The following is a 16,309-nucleotide window of genomic DNA, read 5'->3' as shown; positions in this document are numbered from 1 at the left end:
GACTAGAATGAGGTTAATGAGCTTGAAAAAAGTTTGCCAACCCAAGGCCCTAGGGGGATTGAATATCAAAAAGATACGACATCTGAATAAGGCCCTCATAACTAAGGTTGGCTAGATATTGATGAACTCCTTGGGTACTTGGTGCAATATTGTGAAATCCAAGTATCTTGAAGGGATCTTATTCCAACATCACCTTTGGACCCATGCTTTCCCCCAGGGTTCTAAAATTTGGATCGATGTGGTGCACATTCATAAAATTCTAAAGATGGTCACTCACTGGGTGGTTAAGGATTCAAATAATATTGAGTTATGGGGAAAAAAATGGATAAAAGATGTCCCCCTCATACACACTAGGTTAAAACCTTTAAGAGAGGCTTGTACTAGACATAATGGTACTCTGATTTGATTTTATAGCACCCCTGATAAACAATTTAAAATAGTTTATAATCAATGAATGTTGGGATGAGGCTAACTCTAATGCTCCAAAAAACTACTCCAAAGTTATTGCATTCCTTCCACCCTGATTTATGACTCTTTGATTTGGAGACTTAATCCATCAGGAGACTTCGCAATAAAATTTGCTTATCTTTGTTGTCTCTGGGGAGATTTTGCCATGGCAGATTGGAGGAAGGTCTGGCACAAATGGATCCTGCTAAAGATAAATTTCTTCTGGTGGATGACCCTCCATGGGACAATTCTCACCATTGATAATCTTAAAAAGAGAGGGTGTTAGTAAGCTAACTATTGTGTACTATGCTATAGAGAAGAAGAATCTATCTTACACCTCCTCATTTACCATAATTTTGCATCAAAAGCATAGAGGGAAATCCTTGCATTAAGGGAGGTCTAATGGTGTGTCAATAAGAACTTACATCAATTTGTTAACTAGGATGGGTTGTCTAGTCACCCATATCTTAAAACCTTATGGAAAATAATTCCCTATTATGTTTTGTGGAAAATTTTGAAGGAAAGAAATAATAAAATATTTAGGGATAAAGTCACTCCTAGTCTAGTAGTGGTTCAACAAGTAGCAAGGTTCTTAAAAGAATGTACTTGGAGCTATCGATGGACCCCTCCACAAATTGGCTAGGACACAAAGTGGGCATCTTCTTGGGACATAATTCCAACGGTGGCAAAGTTTGATAACTCCAAATCTACAACCAGGTATAAAATGACTTTGCATCTACCTCCTTAGCATGGATAAAACTTAATTTTGATTGGTAGGCCTTGGCTTGGAGCACAATGGTTGGGGGTATCTTTCAGAATAATATAGGGAAGCTGGTAGTTTCCTATACTAGGAACTATGGAGGGGGGTTGAATAACAAAGCTAAAGCTCTAGCCATGCTATAGGGAATGAGAATTGCTAGAGCTAGAGGACCTCATAGATAGATAATCAAGGGGGATTCAATGTTGATTATCAAAGTGGTGGAAGGAGAGGGTCGGTGCAACTAGAAGATCAAAATGATAATAGAAGAAATTCACACTTTGATGGAGGGTTGTCAAGAGGTCCACGTGGGCCACACATACCATGAATGAAATGGAGTGGTGGTTGATTTGGCAAAATTTGACCACAACATCATGAAAATAGTAGTAAGGGAGAATGTTAACCAAACCCTATCATTGAATAAAGTGATGGTGGAAAGTAAGCGTACTTCTCACAATTCTTCATGAATCATTACAATAGGTAGCACAGTTATGTGAATCTACATGGGTAGGAAAACCATTAGACTTATTATCATAAAGTTGATCTTTGGAAAGATTTCATGAAGATTTTCTTTTGGGATTTTATAACCAGGAGCATTAATTTTTTTGGAAAAGGATGAGAGGTGTAGACTTGATCAGAATAAAAAAAATCACAACAAAAGATAGCAAGCACACTTTTATGAAGCCTAGCTCCAACTATAGCTGGTGATGGTTAATTTTGGAAGGAAAGGTACCAATCACACATGCCACTAAGAGAGGGTTTTCAAGAACTACAAAACCTACTGATCTTATGATGGGTTTTAATTGCCTTCACAATTTTAGCTTAAACATGAAAATTTTAATCTATCATGGCTGCCACAATTTGGTTTCCAATAAGGGGATTTTGGAAGACTCTAATAAGTTAGTTGTTGATCTTGCTGACGAAATGGGTCCTAGTGGCTATATTGAACTAGTGAAGATTGAGGGTTATATAAGAAAGAGAGAGACTACATGGGTTTACCTATAAGAAGGAGTTTTGTTAACATTCATGGAAGGCATCGAAGAGCATGAATAGCACATGTCCATAAAATTCATCAAATCTTGGTTTGATAGGAAGGTAAACATGAATGGCATGGTGTTTGAAATAACAAAGGAGCTCATTGCTAGGGTTGGGGAGTTATCCTTGGAGGGCAAGAATTGGTGCAAATAGGACAAGTTATCTAATTAAATGAGTCTGAGGAAGTTTTTTCAACCTAATGAGGAGCCAACACACATGAGAGATGGGTACTCTAGAGAGGATCTACCAAAGTCCTAGGATGTGATATTTCACACCATTATGTGGTATATTACTCTTAAAAATTAGTTCCAGGTACTCTACTACTACAACTACCCCATTCTCAACCACTTAAGGAACCATGATTTGATGTCCTTAGCACACCTTACTCTAAATTATATGGAAGTCTATGTTTCTAAGGCTAGGGAAAAAAAAAAGAGGGAGGAAAACCCTTCAATATCATCCACCAGGGCTTCATGAACAAACTTTACAAATACCACCTTGCAATAAACCCACCATTTCTTGTCAAATTGTTGGCTACTATTACTCGCTAAGCCTCCAAGGACCCTAGCCCTTACTCAAGCTATAAAAAGGCCAATAAAAACCTTAGTTCTAGGGTGAAAATTAGTGTCATTGAGTATGACACAAACATGAAGAAGAACAAGAAAACTACTAGGAGAGCTAGTAAATGACTCCAAATGGAAAAATTCAAACCACCCCCCCCCCCCCAACTAGGATTTTAGTTCTGAGTCTCCTAAGAGTGAAAAATCTCATGAAAAGGAAGAGGCAACACCCAGATATTGGGAAGAAGGTAGTGCATAGCCCCTCACATATCTCAAACACGCTATAATTCATCTCATCCCTGAATAGAAGCAGGGGGATATCACCTCCCCCATGAAAGAAAATCTCAAAGGCTGTGGGAAAAAAGGGAAACATAGCCATAGATAGAGAAAAACTGAAGCTCTAATAGAAAAGCTGGAAAATTTGATGAATGAGCTTGTGGATAATCAAGACATAGCCATAGATAGAGCCAAAGTGAAGCTCTAATAGAAAGGCTAGAAAATTTGATGAATGAGCTTGCGGATAACCATATTGGCATTTTCCAAAAACTTAACACCTTGCCAGAATTCATCACGTAGGTCATGCACTCTATTACCACCACTCTCAATTTTTTGTAGGTAAATAAGGATGAAAATATATGGGAAAATAAACTGAAACTACCCACTCTATCTACCATTTCTTGGCAGATTGGTTGATCATGCTGCTAGATAAACCCATCAAAGAGGAGGAGTGGATTTGAAGAGGGAGAAGCTTGAGGAAATGAAGGAGGAGAAATGGGGAGATAAAGCGAGTAATTAGCCCCTATTTTTTTATTTTTTGGTTTTTTTGTTATGGTTTGGATCCCATTGAACTTGCTACCCTACAAGGCTTTTATTTTGTATATACCCATGAACTGGATTATTAGTAGCAATAACTTTTTTGGCTACTTGTATAATTTTCTATTTTATATGCTTAGGAGGGATATAATTTTTGATAAGGGTTACTCTTTTCTGGAGCTAGTCTTTATTTGGTTTTTCAAGTGTAAAAGTGTAGAGGTTAGATAAATGGGAGGTGACTCCTAGCTATTCTTCAACCTCTATGTACTTCAAGGTCACCCTCATTTCTTTTGGTTTTGAGACTACTTTTGTTATTTATTTATTTTTGTAAGTTATGTTATCATTTTTTAATGTAATTTTTCTTCTTTTACTTTTAACAAATACTATATTAATTTGAATCAATCATATTAGTAGGTTCATTATTGTTAAGATGAGATGATGATCCTCTCAAACAAATTTTATGATTTTTTCTTTTATAAAATAAAGTATTTGTGGTAATCTAGTTATTTTATAGTTTAATAAATAGTATATTTATAGAAATAATAAATCAATAAAAATACACAACGGTAAATTGTGAGCTTCTTATCGAAGAGGTCTTGGGTTAAAATCTACCCATCAATAAAAATACTATATTATTTTGATTAATTACTTAAATTTTCTTGTTAAGACTAAATTAGTTATGTAGCTCTTTTAAAATCATTTTTCTAATCTTTCTTTCAAAATCAATTTAAATTAATATTTAGTTAATTACACGAAATTAAAATTTTGAAAATAACTATAAACTTATTTAGGTTTCTAGAATATAGAATTTTATAATTTTAATTATTTTTAATAACTTTAGTCTTATAAAATATATTAGATTTTCTAGTTTTCCACTGTCTAAGGTTTCCATTCCTAGTACAATTTTGTATAAAGGAAAGTACTTGTAGTAAACAAATACTATTGCATTTATTTTTCTCAAAACATAATTAATTTCGACCATTTCCTCAATTACATCATTTTAGAGTCATTGAAGCTTGCCTAATATTTTATTATTTATTCTTAAAATTTTAATATAAAATAAAATATATGATTCACTGAATTGGAGGCCTTTTTCATAGGGTTCTCCATATTGCACTTTTTTAGACCAAATTTTTGTTTCTATCAAATTTCAATATTATTTAATTTACAATAAATAAATTCAACAGCTTCTAGTTTTGAGGAGATTCATATAATTTTCAACCAAAGTTATGTAGTTTACAAGACTTATTTCTATAAAATTTCACCAAAGGTTAAAAAAAAATATTTAAAAAGGGTGGATGAGAAAAAATATTGTTTGATACTTTTATATAAATTTTTCATAGTTACATGATTTATTTTCTAATTTCATTTTTTAACAAATCTAGGTTTTATCTTTGTTAAAAACGTCACTTCTATAGTTTTAATGAATTTATGTTGTAACAAACAAATGAATTAATAATAATTAGATTATTAAGAAAAGTGTCATTTTAGTCAACTAAATAATATTCTATAAAAATAATAATTTAATTTTAAAAAATTCTTTCATTTGTACTAAAATGATTTAAAACATTATAAACAAACCAATCCTATTTATCTCACATGATTATATATTAAAATATTTGTTAATGTATAAATATTACATTAAAACCTTATCGTGCTAATGCTTTGTCAAAAAATGAAATAATAATAATTAGAATAATTAAGGAAAATAACATTTAAGTTAATTTAAAAATTCTACTCAAAAATTAATTTTCTTTTAGAAAATACTTCCATTTGTATTAAAATTATATAAAATATTATAAACAAACCAATCCTATTTATTTCACATAATTATATGATTAATATATTTCTTAATGTATATATATAACATTAAAAAATTATCTTGCTATTATTAATATTTTGTGTACACATAAGTTAGTGACATCATCATTGGTCAAATTATGAAAATGTAGGGACAGGCAAGAAAGACTTTTCAAAAACAACACTATATTGATAAGAAAAGGCATGGAATAGATTTGATATGATGGTTATTTGACATGCATAGTTGTTTTCTAGTTGTTTTCTATGTTCTTTTAATATTTAACTTGTAAAGTTTCAAAACAATTATACAATTAAAAATTATTGGCATACTCATGCATTTCTATTCCATTGTAATTCACTAAAATGACAAGTACACCCAACTATGTGGCACTTGTTTAATTTTTTATTTAGATCATATTTTTATTGGATTGAATATACAAAACTCAAGTAAATAGTGACATCAACTAGAAGTTCAATGTTGCAAAGTTTACTCAGATAAGATACTTAAAAACAAAACAAAATGATACATAGTATAGTTCTCCATAATGATAAAAATGTCAACAAAAAGTGATCAACTACAACTATGTATTAACTATTCATCTAGATCATCAACCACATAATCTAGGAGATTAGATGCAATGCATTGGTATTTGGGGAGGTGACAATGTTATGGAGGATCTTTGTGACATTGACTCATTGGTCCATCATGTGAGAGGTACTGGTAGAAGTGTCAAAGTAGGATCATAATCATCTTTATCACTTGTTGTATATCTGTAAGAAAATTGTGATATTGTTATTAGGATTTAACTGTGTAGTCTTGAGTCAAACTCATTGACCCATGTTTCATGAGGAATGATTTAACATGAATCCATCTCTTATGAGAATAAATCAAACACTTAACACTCATTGGATCTAGGTTTTACTTATAGAGGTGTAGTGTCAAGACTTCCTGGGAGGTCACCCATCATAGTAATACTCCAACCTAAGCACACTTAGCTATAGGGTTTCCTCGATGGTTAAGCCAACTCTTCTTGCAATCCCATTTGTAAAACCTTCACCAACTTTTGTGCCTTATGACCATTAATTAGAAATCCCCTTAAGCTCATCAATTGATAAGTAGGAGATAATTTCCATAGTAAGTCAAATTATGATATTACTATAAGGATTTAACTATGAAGTCTTGAGTGAAACTCATTGATCCATGTTTCTTGAGTAGTGATTCAACATGAATACATCTCTCATGAGAACACTTAGCACTTATGGGATCTAGGTGATGCTCATAGAGGTGAAGCATAGGGAATTCCCGAGAGGTCACCCATCCTAGTACTACTCCATCCTAAGCACACTTAACTACAAAGTTTTCTCCATGGTTAAACTCACTCTTCTTGCAACCTCATTTGTGAAACGTTCACCAGCTATTGTGTCTTATGAACCATTCATTAGAAAGCCCCTCAAGCTCATAAATTGATAAGTAGGAGATAATTTTGACAGCAAGTCAAATTGTGATATTGCTATCCGAATTTAATTGCGTAACCTCTTGATTCAAACTCATTGACCCATGTTTCATGACTAGTGATTCAACATGAATCCATCTCTCATGAGAATAAATGGAACACTTAGCACTCATTGGATCTAGGTGATGCTCATAGAGGTGAAGCATTGGGACTTCTCAGTAAGCTATTTCCTTTGTTTCCACAATAGCTCTACCTTCTTTATATGCAAAAAATGATGCATCAAACTTTGGGAGTCATAACTTTTGACTTAGATATTGGTCTTGGCTAAAATTTTATAGGTAGTTGTGTGAAGAGTAGTCATTTGGAATTTTTTGACATTTTTCTAGGAGCCTAAAATATCGTCCTAACCTCTAAAATTGGGTTTTTGTGTTTTTTTTTTCCAATTTTTTAGAAAGTTGTTTATGTAATAAATCTGAAATCATATTCTTGATTGTGTATATTAGTTGAAAATTCATCTTGCCTTAGTTGGGGGCTTTTCTTGGGAAAAATCAAGATTCATAGGATGGATTTTGGAAATTACAAAAAATAGAAAATTCTATTTTTTTTTGAAAATCTACCAAAATATGGTAATTTCTAGACTTTTAATAAGTAGGCATTTTCTTTCACTATAAGGTAGAGTGGAGTTGGAGAAGTTTAAAAAAGAATTTGGTATTTTTCAAATCTGTGTTGTGTTCATTTTTTCTGAGTATTATTTTGAAAGGATTTGGAATACATCAAAAATTTTCTCTCCATCTTTATAATCGACATGATCTGAAAGAGCCTCAGTAAGATATCTAACCTTCATTGTAAACACATCATTATCATATTTTTTTTATTCATCTCTTTTGTTATATTTATTTATAAAGTTTTTTCATGTCATAGTTTGGACAAGGTATGAAACGGGAAAGACCTTAAGTTTTTTTTAACAACTTTGTTCTAAATAAAAAATGTCTAGATGAATATATATCAATATTAAATTAATTAAATTTCTTAAATACATCTCAGTATTATGTAAGTTTTAAGATTTTCATATGATGCAATTATAAAAAGTTGATCACCAATTAAGTTTAAATTCATGTTCGAATTTTAAAGTTTAGAAGTCATTTCTAGTATATTGATCTGACCTTAACAATTTAATAGTCATACATTTTATGGAGCATAAAAGAAAGATAAAGGCATTAATTCTTGTTAATGATAATATATATATATATATATATATATATATATATATATATATATATATATATATATATATATATATATATATATATATATATATAAATGTACCATTGTTCATTAATAATTATATCAAAATAAAGAAAAAGGGTAAGAAAAATGTAAAAACAAGAATTACAAAGAAAAGATGTCAACTTTAGAGTAGAAAAAAAAAAAACAAATTGATTTCCTTATCTACTAATTTGGGAGACAATTTCAAAAACAATTACTCTTTATTCATAATATTTAAATGCCTCAAGGGAAGCTCATTTGATAAACAATTTGCTACTCCATTCTACATTCTAGAATGTAAATAAAGAAAAAGAATAAAAATATGACAAATTTTTTTTTTACCCTTTAGAAATATAAACTAATCTAATGTATAATGTTATTCTATAATTAATTAATTTTAAACATATCAAAAAATAAATGATATTAAATTTCTACAATATATGATTTTATTTATTACAATTTCTAAATTAGACTGTATATTAATTATTGTAGATTACAATTTCGAGCCTATGATGTAATATTAAAAACTTTAAAAACCAATAAAAAAATTACTTATATAATTTAGGAGGAGGTGAATAAATAAATAAGTTCGATAGAAGGTGGTCTAGAGTGGAAAATAAGGGAAAATGCAAACAAAGAGATAATGGTAAGCATTGATATGAATGGCATAAAACATATCTCTAGAGAACATCGATTGTTGTCCAGCGTAGAAGGCCAAGAAGAAGAGATTGTGAATGGGGTTGGAAATCAAAGTTCCTTGAGTAAAGGTGTACGTCACCATATTATTAAATCCATTGAAGAAAATATATTAATTTGGCATCGGCATCGGCATCGGCATCGGCATCTGACGTCCGAGTGATGATAATAACAGCAAATTAATAAATTCAAAATATATTAAAAAGGTTGGAAGCTGTCAAAGCTCACTCCTGTTTTTTTAATTTAACCTTTCTAATAATCAGATGCAAGATGAATAAAATAATCCACTCGACTAGCAGGTCGATGCTTCCGATAAGAACGAAGGTTATTTAACTTTTTTTTGGGGGGATGGACTTTATACCGATTCATTTGGGACAGGCTAGAGACAAAATGCTTATGTCAAACTCTGTTTTTTCTAGATTTTTAGATTTTTTTCTAATTTGTTTTTGTCTTTAACTACAAATTCCGTTGATCATCAAGATCAAATATTGAAATTTTCACAAAAATTCATAATGATTTGATTTTTTTGAAAATTGGTCATACAGTTTGTAAAAAAGATAGCTGCAGAGCAGTCATTTAAAGTTGAGTTACAGCTGAATTAGAGTCAACTGGTAAATTTAGTTGAGTGGCATTAAGATCTCATTCTTTATAATATTTGAACCTCGCATTAATCAAGACTTATTTGCTAACGACAACCCAAAATAATTTTGATTCGGTTGAATCTATTATGAAACAACAGTAAATCCGATTGTTTTTTTTATATATACACACCAGTTCCTCAACACACAGTTATCACCATTATTGGAAGCGTTGAAGAAATAGGGAAGATGATGCAGGCATGCCCTTTCCAAGAAGGGAAAATTTCCCACCAGCAAGTTATTGATGAAGATAACCTTCCCTTTCCCATGGTTCTCCTTCCACAAGATAAGAAGGAGGAATTAAATACCATACTATCCTTTCTTCACGCCATTCAAAACAACAGAGAGTGGATCAACGATCATCTCAAGAAAGTTGGAGCACTAGTTTTTAGAGGTTTTCCCATTAAAACTGCATCAGATTTCAATATGGTTATGGAGGCCTTTGGTTGGGAAGAAAAGTCTTATGCGGGTGCAGCTTCAAGAACAAGGATTGAGGGAAGAGTTTTTACAGCAAATGAAGCTCCTCTCCATCAACCCATCAAATTCCACCATGAGATGTCTCTGGTAAGTTTCTATGGCAAATTATAATAGCCACAATCCTTTCCACGTGTTTGGTGTTTTCTTCAATATTATCATGAAAGATCTTTTTATTATGTTTGATTCTTGGTGGAGTTATTATTTTTAACAGCCCACGAATTAGAATGCAAATTTTTAGGTCAAATTCTTGGTTAAAATGTGTGCTCGTTGGTTGATGTATGAAATGAGACTCAGTGACTTATTGTCGAAGAAGAATAATGGAATATTTATAATGGACTAGTATAGAAGTCTTCCTGTTTTTAATATCTTACTGATTCTTTTCGGTTGAGGCAGTTTGAGCATTTTCCAAGCAAGATAGCCTTTTTCTGTGAGATTCCTCCTCCAGATGGAGGGCAGACAGCCATCTTATTGAGCCATAAGATTACTGAAAGAATGGAAGAGAAATACCCAGAATTAGTAAGCAAGATTGAGAAACAAGGGTTGAACGATCTGCACGTTTTTTCTGCAGAGGACAATCCTGAATTTTTCCTAAAAGGCTGGCAAACTATGTACAAAACCAAGGATAAGAAAGAAGCAGAAAGGAGGTAAATCATTATATTGGATTTTGGTAAAATTATCATTTGATTTTTTTGAAATGGCTTTATTAAAAACTAAAATGACATGTTATGAGTTTGTTTTCAGGGCTGCAAATTCAGGATTAAAGCTGTCTAATGTGAGTTGGAATGGGGAAAATATGATGCTTCACATAGGACCTACTATTTCTATCAGAAAGGTAGATGGAAACAAGAAAGCTTGGTTCAATTTATTAGCATTTAGAGATGCAAACCAGTCGGCTACACTTGGGGATGGATCTGTAGTTCCTACAGAGGCCATTGAATCATGCATTCAAATTGCTGAAGAGGAAGCTGTTGATCTGAAATGGGAAGCTGGAGATGTGGTTGTGCTAGACAATAGATTTGTAATGCACGCAAGAAGGCCCTCTAAACCACCTAGAAGAATTCTCGCTGCCTTTTGTGAGTGATAGGACTCATGTTTTACTCAGATTACTGGATGATATTATAGGGGAAAACTCTAAGCCAGAGATTTCTCTGTATATTTTTGTTGTTTTAGCAACCTTATATCTGTTTATAAATAAAGTGGAAAATTTTGTTGTATTGCTGATATTATAGAGGGAATTTCAAAGTTAAATAGATGTTCTTTGTTTATTTTTATTCTTGGTGATGTAGAGTATTGTCTAAAATAAATGATTAAAACTTTGAAATATATTCTTAATGGAATACTTTTGATATTATGGATGCCCATTTCAGATTAGAGATTTCATCTGTTTATTCTCATTATCTTAGCAATCTTAGATTTTCTTTCAAAAAATTGTAAAAGGTTTAATGCTTATATTTATTTGGTTATAAGATATTTGTGATGTTTCAAAAATTATATACTATTAATAAAAATAGTTTGACCAATTTTTAAGTATCTGAATTACAATTGTTTGAGTTTTTGAGTTTAACCTCCCCAATCTTTGAAATCTTATTGCTCTTATATTTTAATTTAAATTCTCATGCTCTTAAATTCCATAATCTCAAACTTGAAATCAAATGTATAATATCAATAATTTTTTATGCTAAGCTACATTCACAATGTTCTATCAAGATGTCTTCTAAGTCTTGTAAAAGCATAACTTCTAATATCTACAAACTTGAGAACTCTCTAAATATTTGTCAACCTTTCAATTTTACCTAAAATGTATTGCTCTCTATAATCAAAATGAGAACATCTTAATATATGTAACAATTCTTATTGATAGTATCTCATAGATCTTCAATAAGTTTTTTTTGATAGTTTAAAACATTATTAGCTCAAAATTTAAAATAGAAAATAATTAAATTGAATATTTTTTTACAAGTAATTACTTTATAATATTTCATAGTTTCTTATTTGATTTTTTTAGATTACATAATAAAATTAAAAATAGAAAGAATTTGATATACCATACCTATTTTCTCTCATTTTCTATTCTGGGCAGGTTCTTGATAACTTGTTTTTATCAGTATTTCTATTTTCCTGGTGCCAAATTTGAGACAAAATTATTTGGCCTAGGGACTGGTAGTATGTAATTGTGATTAATGAATGATTCCTTGGAAACCGATCGGTAATATAAATATAATTCTAAAGGCTGTCATTTTTCTCGTGGGTCTCTCATGCATGCATTATTAGTTCCTGTGCAAAGATTGCATGCTATTATAACTTTATTTTTAAGCAATGAAACGCTGGAATTGCAGGTGGGCATATCTTCTAATAATGTTTTTATTATATATTTAATTTTAATTTACCAATTTTTCACTGGTTTGTACAATGAACACTCATTGCTAAATGATTTTGAAAAATCTATTTAAACTTTTCTATATTCTGCACGTTTCTGAGCACTGGTTGAAGGAACAGCTTGCACAGAAGTGAAAAGTACATTTATTGCCGAATTGATTGTGGACCCCTCTGCCTTAGAATTTAACAGACTTTAATTTGTCTGCAGTTTGGTAGGTTTGAATGATCGATTTCAAAAAATCTAGCGAAATACAGGTACTAGTGGACTAAATTTTGTGTTTTTCCTGATCTCCTGAGCGGTTAAAGCTGAATTTGGGAGCAAAAGCACTGTAAAGCCATGTGACTTCTAAGCATTAACTTCAAAGGACATTGTTTCATGCTGGCAACTGACTACCTGAATTATGATTTAGGCTGTCTTATTTAAAGTGTTCATAAGGCAGTGCAAGGCATATTTTTTTGTTTGCGATATTGTGAGATCATAGTTGCAAATAGGAGTATTGTGAAGATTTCTGGTTTGTTCAGATAAATATTTCTTCTTCGTACTTTAGAACGAGTTCTGATATTCGTAATATTACTTTTCTGACTTGTTTACTGTATTTGTATGTTGCTTACTCAGCTTCATACTTTCGATTTGTCCACAGAGAAAAATGCTTTGGAGTAAGATGGGCATTTATCTTGTCTAGTCCAGCGAGTGCATTTCTATAGATAACCTCGTTAGGTAAGAGCCATTCTCGGTTTTCCTTATCGATCTATTTTGGGTTTTCCTGTAAGTATTGTGTATTGGTTTCAGAGAATAAGTTTTCTTCATTCTCCGTCTTCAGAGCTTGTATTCCATGAGATATTATATCTATGGGCCATCATGTAAAACAGAGACTCACGTGCTCTATATCTACTTCCATAGTTGCAAGAAAATCAACCATTACACCTCTATTTTGGGTGTTCCTACTAGTCCATCCTGCGCTCAGACTGCAACCATTTCAAGCTGATAGACAATTTGTTTGAAAGGAGGATTTCTTCCTTCAATGCTTCCACCTGTTTAGTCTTCTTATACTTTCTTAGGAAAATGCTTCATAAACAATGTCTCCAATAATGTTTCGAAATGTCATCCCAAAACTCAAGGTCAAAATGTACTCCAAAAACTTGCATCTTCCGGCATTGCTTTTAACCAGTGTTGGGGTCCAAAGTCTAAACAGTAAACTAAAACTTTTACGTTACCAAAGAGACAGTTCTTTTATCAAAACTATCTTATAAGTCTTATGTGTGTTTAACTATTGCCGAACCCTTGGATCTTGAAATTACCACCCCCTTACTGCCGAAAATCTCTTTGCATTTCCTCATTTCTTCTCAAACAGAGTCCGAGGTGTCATTTCTTTTATTCAAGGCTCCATCGATTATTTCATTATATACAATTTGGGGATGGGCGTTTCAAAGAAATTCATGTTTCCTTCATTTCATTAACGAAGGAGAAACTAGAATTTAGTGATCATATTTTTTTTGGATTCATATTTTCCAGACAAAATGTATTTTTGATTTTTTTAAAAATTAGTATAACATTATAAATTATTAAGAAAATTTCAGTATGAATTCATGTTGATTTCAATAGTAAATAGAAGAAAATAGCACAAAATCTGAAAAAAGAAATATTAGTATATTAGTTTTCCTAGATCTAAAGACAAAAAAATAAAAATTTTTGACTTTAGAATACATTTTGTCAAAAGGATAACCCGCATCTTGTTTTTTAAACTAGTATTTATAACTCTATTTTTTACTATGGAAGACTGAAATTTATTGTTATTGTTCGTTTTGTGCATACTCGTTGTTAACCTACCTTCGCCTGTTTCAAATGTTCATTTCTGATGTTTTGGGAGTTTCTACTAAAGAATTTTCAGATTGCTTCTTCTGCACTCCTTAAATTAGACTTGTTAATCTTTTACTTCGTTTCACATTAAATAAAACACATTAAGGAGCAGATTATACATTACATTTTTCAGTTTGTCTATCTTTTGCTTGAGCATAATATAAAAATCTCACAGTAAAACTTGCAGAGTCAATTATCACTCGCTAATTTTTTTAAATGAACACTATACTTCTGTTTGATATTATTTACTGTTTTGTTGTTTTAATTGTAAATCTTGTCTAAACTTAGCGAAGATGGCTACCATGAACTGTATTAATCTGCTTACTTTGAACATTTCAGTTGTCTTTCTCGATAAGAATTGGCAATAAATTAGTTTGTAATGTAACAACAGGGCCCTGTACAATTTTGCAATGACTATAAATGTGTGTTTCGAAATTTTGATCTAATTGAATTTATGATAAAACTATAGTAAACCCGATTGTTTTTCTAATAAATACACACCAGTTTTTCCACACATAGTTACCACACAATTATTGGAAGCGTTCCAGGGAAGATGATGCAGGATTGCCCTTTCCAAAAAGGGAAAATTTCCCAACAGAAAGTTATTGATGAAGATGGCCTTCCCTTCCCCATGATTCTCCTTCCACAAGATAACAAGGAGGAATTGAATACCTTACAATCCTTTCTTCACGCCACTCAAACCAACAGAGAGTGGATCAACGATCATCTGAAGAAAGTTGGAGCGTTGCTTTTCAGAGGGTTTCCCATTAAAACTGCATCAGATTTCAATATGGTTATGGAAGCCTTTGGTTGGAAAGAAAAGTCTTATGAGGGGGCAGCTTCAAGAGAAAGGATTGAGGGAAGAGTTTTTACTGCCAATGAAGCTCCACTCCATCGACCCATCAACTTCCACCATGAGATGTCTCTGGTAAGTTTCTAACACAAATTAAAATAACCACCATCATTTCTACGTGTTTGCCGTTCTTTTGCAATATCATCAAGAAGATCTTTTTTATTAAGTTTAATACTTGGTGGTAATAGTTTTATTATAGCTCACGAATCAGATTGCATATTCTTAGGTCAAATTCTTGGTTAAATTGTGTGCTCGTTGGTTGATGTTTGAATTCACACCCAATGGCTTATCGACGAAGAAAAATAAGGGAATATTTTTAATGGAATACTATAGAAGTGTTCCTGTTCTTAATATATTGCTGATTCTTTTCATTGAGGCAGTTTGAACCTTTTCCAAGCAAAATAGCCTTTTTCTGTGAGATTCCTCCACCGGATGGGGGGCAGACGGCCATCTTAAGGAGCCATAAGATTACTGAAAGGATGGAGGAGTAATACCCAGAATTAGTAAGCAAGACTGAGAAAGAAGGGGTGAATGAGCTGTACGCTTTTCCTGCAGAGGATAATGCTGAGTTTTATCTAACAGGCTGGTAAACTATGTACGAAACCAAGGATAAGAAAGAAGCAGAAAGGAGGTAAAGAACCATATTGGATTTTGGTAAAACTTTTCATTTGATTTATTAAAATGGTTTTATTAAAAATTAAAATGACATGGGATTTTGTTTACAGGGCTGCAAATTCAGGATTGAAACTGTTCAATGTGAGTTGGAATGGGGAAAATATGATGTTCACATTGGACCTACTACTTCTATCAGAAAAGTAGATGGATACAAGAAGGCTTGGTTCAATTTGTTAGCATTTAGAGACGCAAACCAGCCGCGTACACTTGGGGATGGATCTGCAGTCCCCAGAGAGGCCATTGGATCATGCATTCAAATTGCTGAAGAGGAAGCTATTGATCTGAAATGGGAAGCTGGAGATGTGGTTGTTTTAGACAACAGATTTGTAATGCATGCAAGAAGGCCCTCTGAAACACCTCGAAGAATTCTTGCTGCCTTTTGTAAGTGATAGTACCCACGCTTTTGTCAGATTATATTTGGAGTACTGTGTGATATTACATTTGGAGCACTGTATGATATTACAAGGGAAAACACTCAGGTAGAACAATCTTATATATGTTTGGAAATAAATTGAAGAACTTAGCAATATTTATGATATTATTGACGTAATTAAAAAAAATGTAGTATTTGTGATATTATTTAGGGAATTTTAAAGTTCGAAAT

General features: G+C 32.0%; 1 protein-coding gene and 1 pseudogene across 1 annotated transcript; both read left to right on the top strand.

Annotated features, from left to right (window-relative positions):
• Positions 1-9,655: 9,655 nt before the first annotated feature.
• On the top strand, positions 9,656-11,024 carry LOC149544427 (clavaminate synthase-like protein At3g21360). The gene is made up of 3 exons (XM_089796402.1): positions 9,656-10,030; positions 10,337-10,587; positions 10,685-11,024. Exons 1-3 carry the CDS (start codon positions 9,656-9,658, stop codon positions 11,022-11,024), a joined length of 966 nt encoding a protein of 321 aa, XP_089652528.1.
• Positions 11,025-14,733: 3,709 nt separating this feature from the next.
• On the top strand, positions 14,734-16,094 carry LOC149544426 (clavaminate synthase-like protein At3g21360; annotated as a pseudogene).
• The last annotated feature ends 215 nt before the right edge of the window (positions 16,095-16,309 follow it).

This window comes from Cupressus sempervirens, chromosome 8, assembly GCF_028749045.1.
Source record: "Cupressus sempervirens isolate cs-2001-9-10 chromosome 8, ASM2874904v1, whole genome shotgun sequence".
Taxonomy (NCBI): Eukaryota; Viridiplantae; Streptophyta; class Pinopsida; order Cupressales; family Cupressaceae; genus Cupressus; species Cupressus sempervirens.
This window is presented reverse-complemented; position numbering and strand designations above follow the sequence as displayed.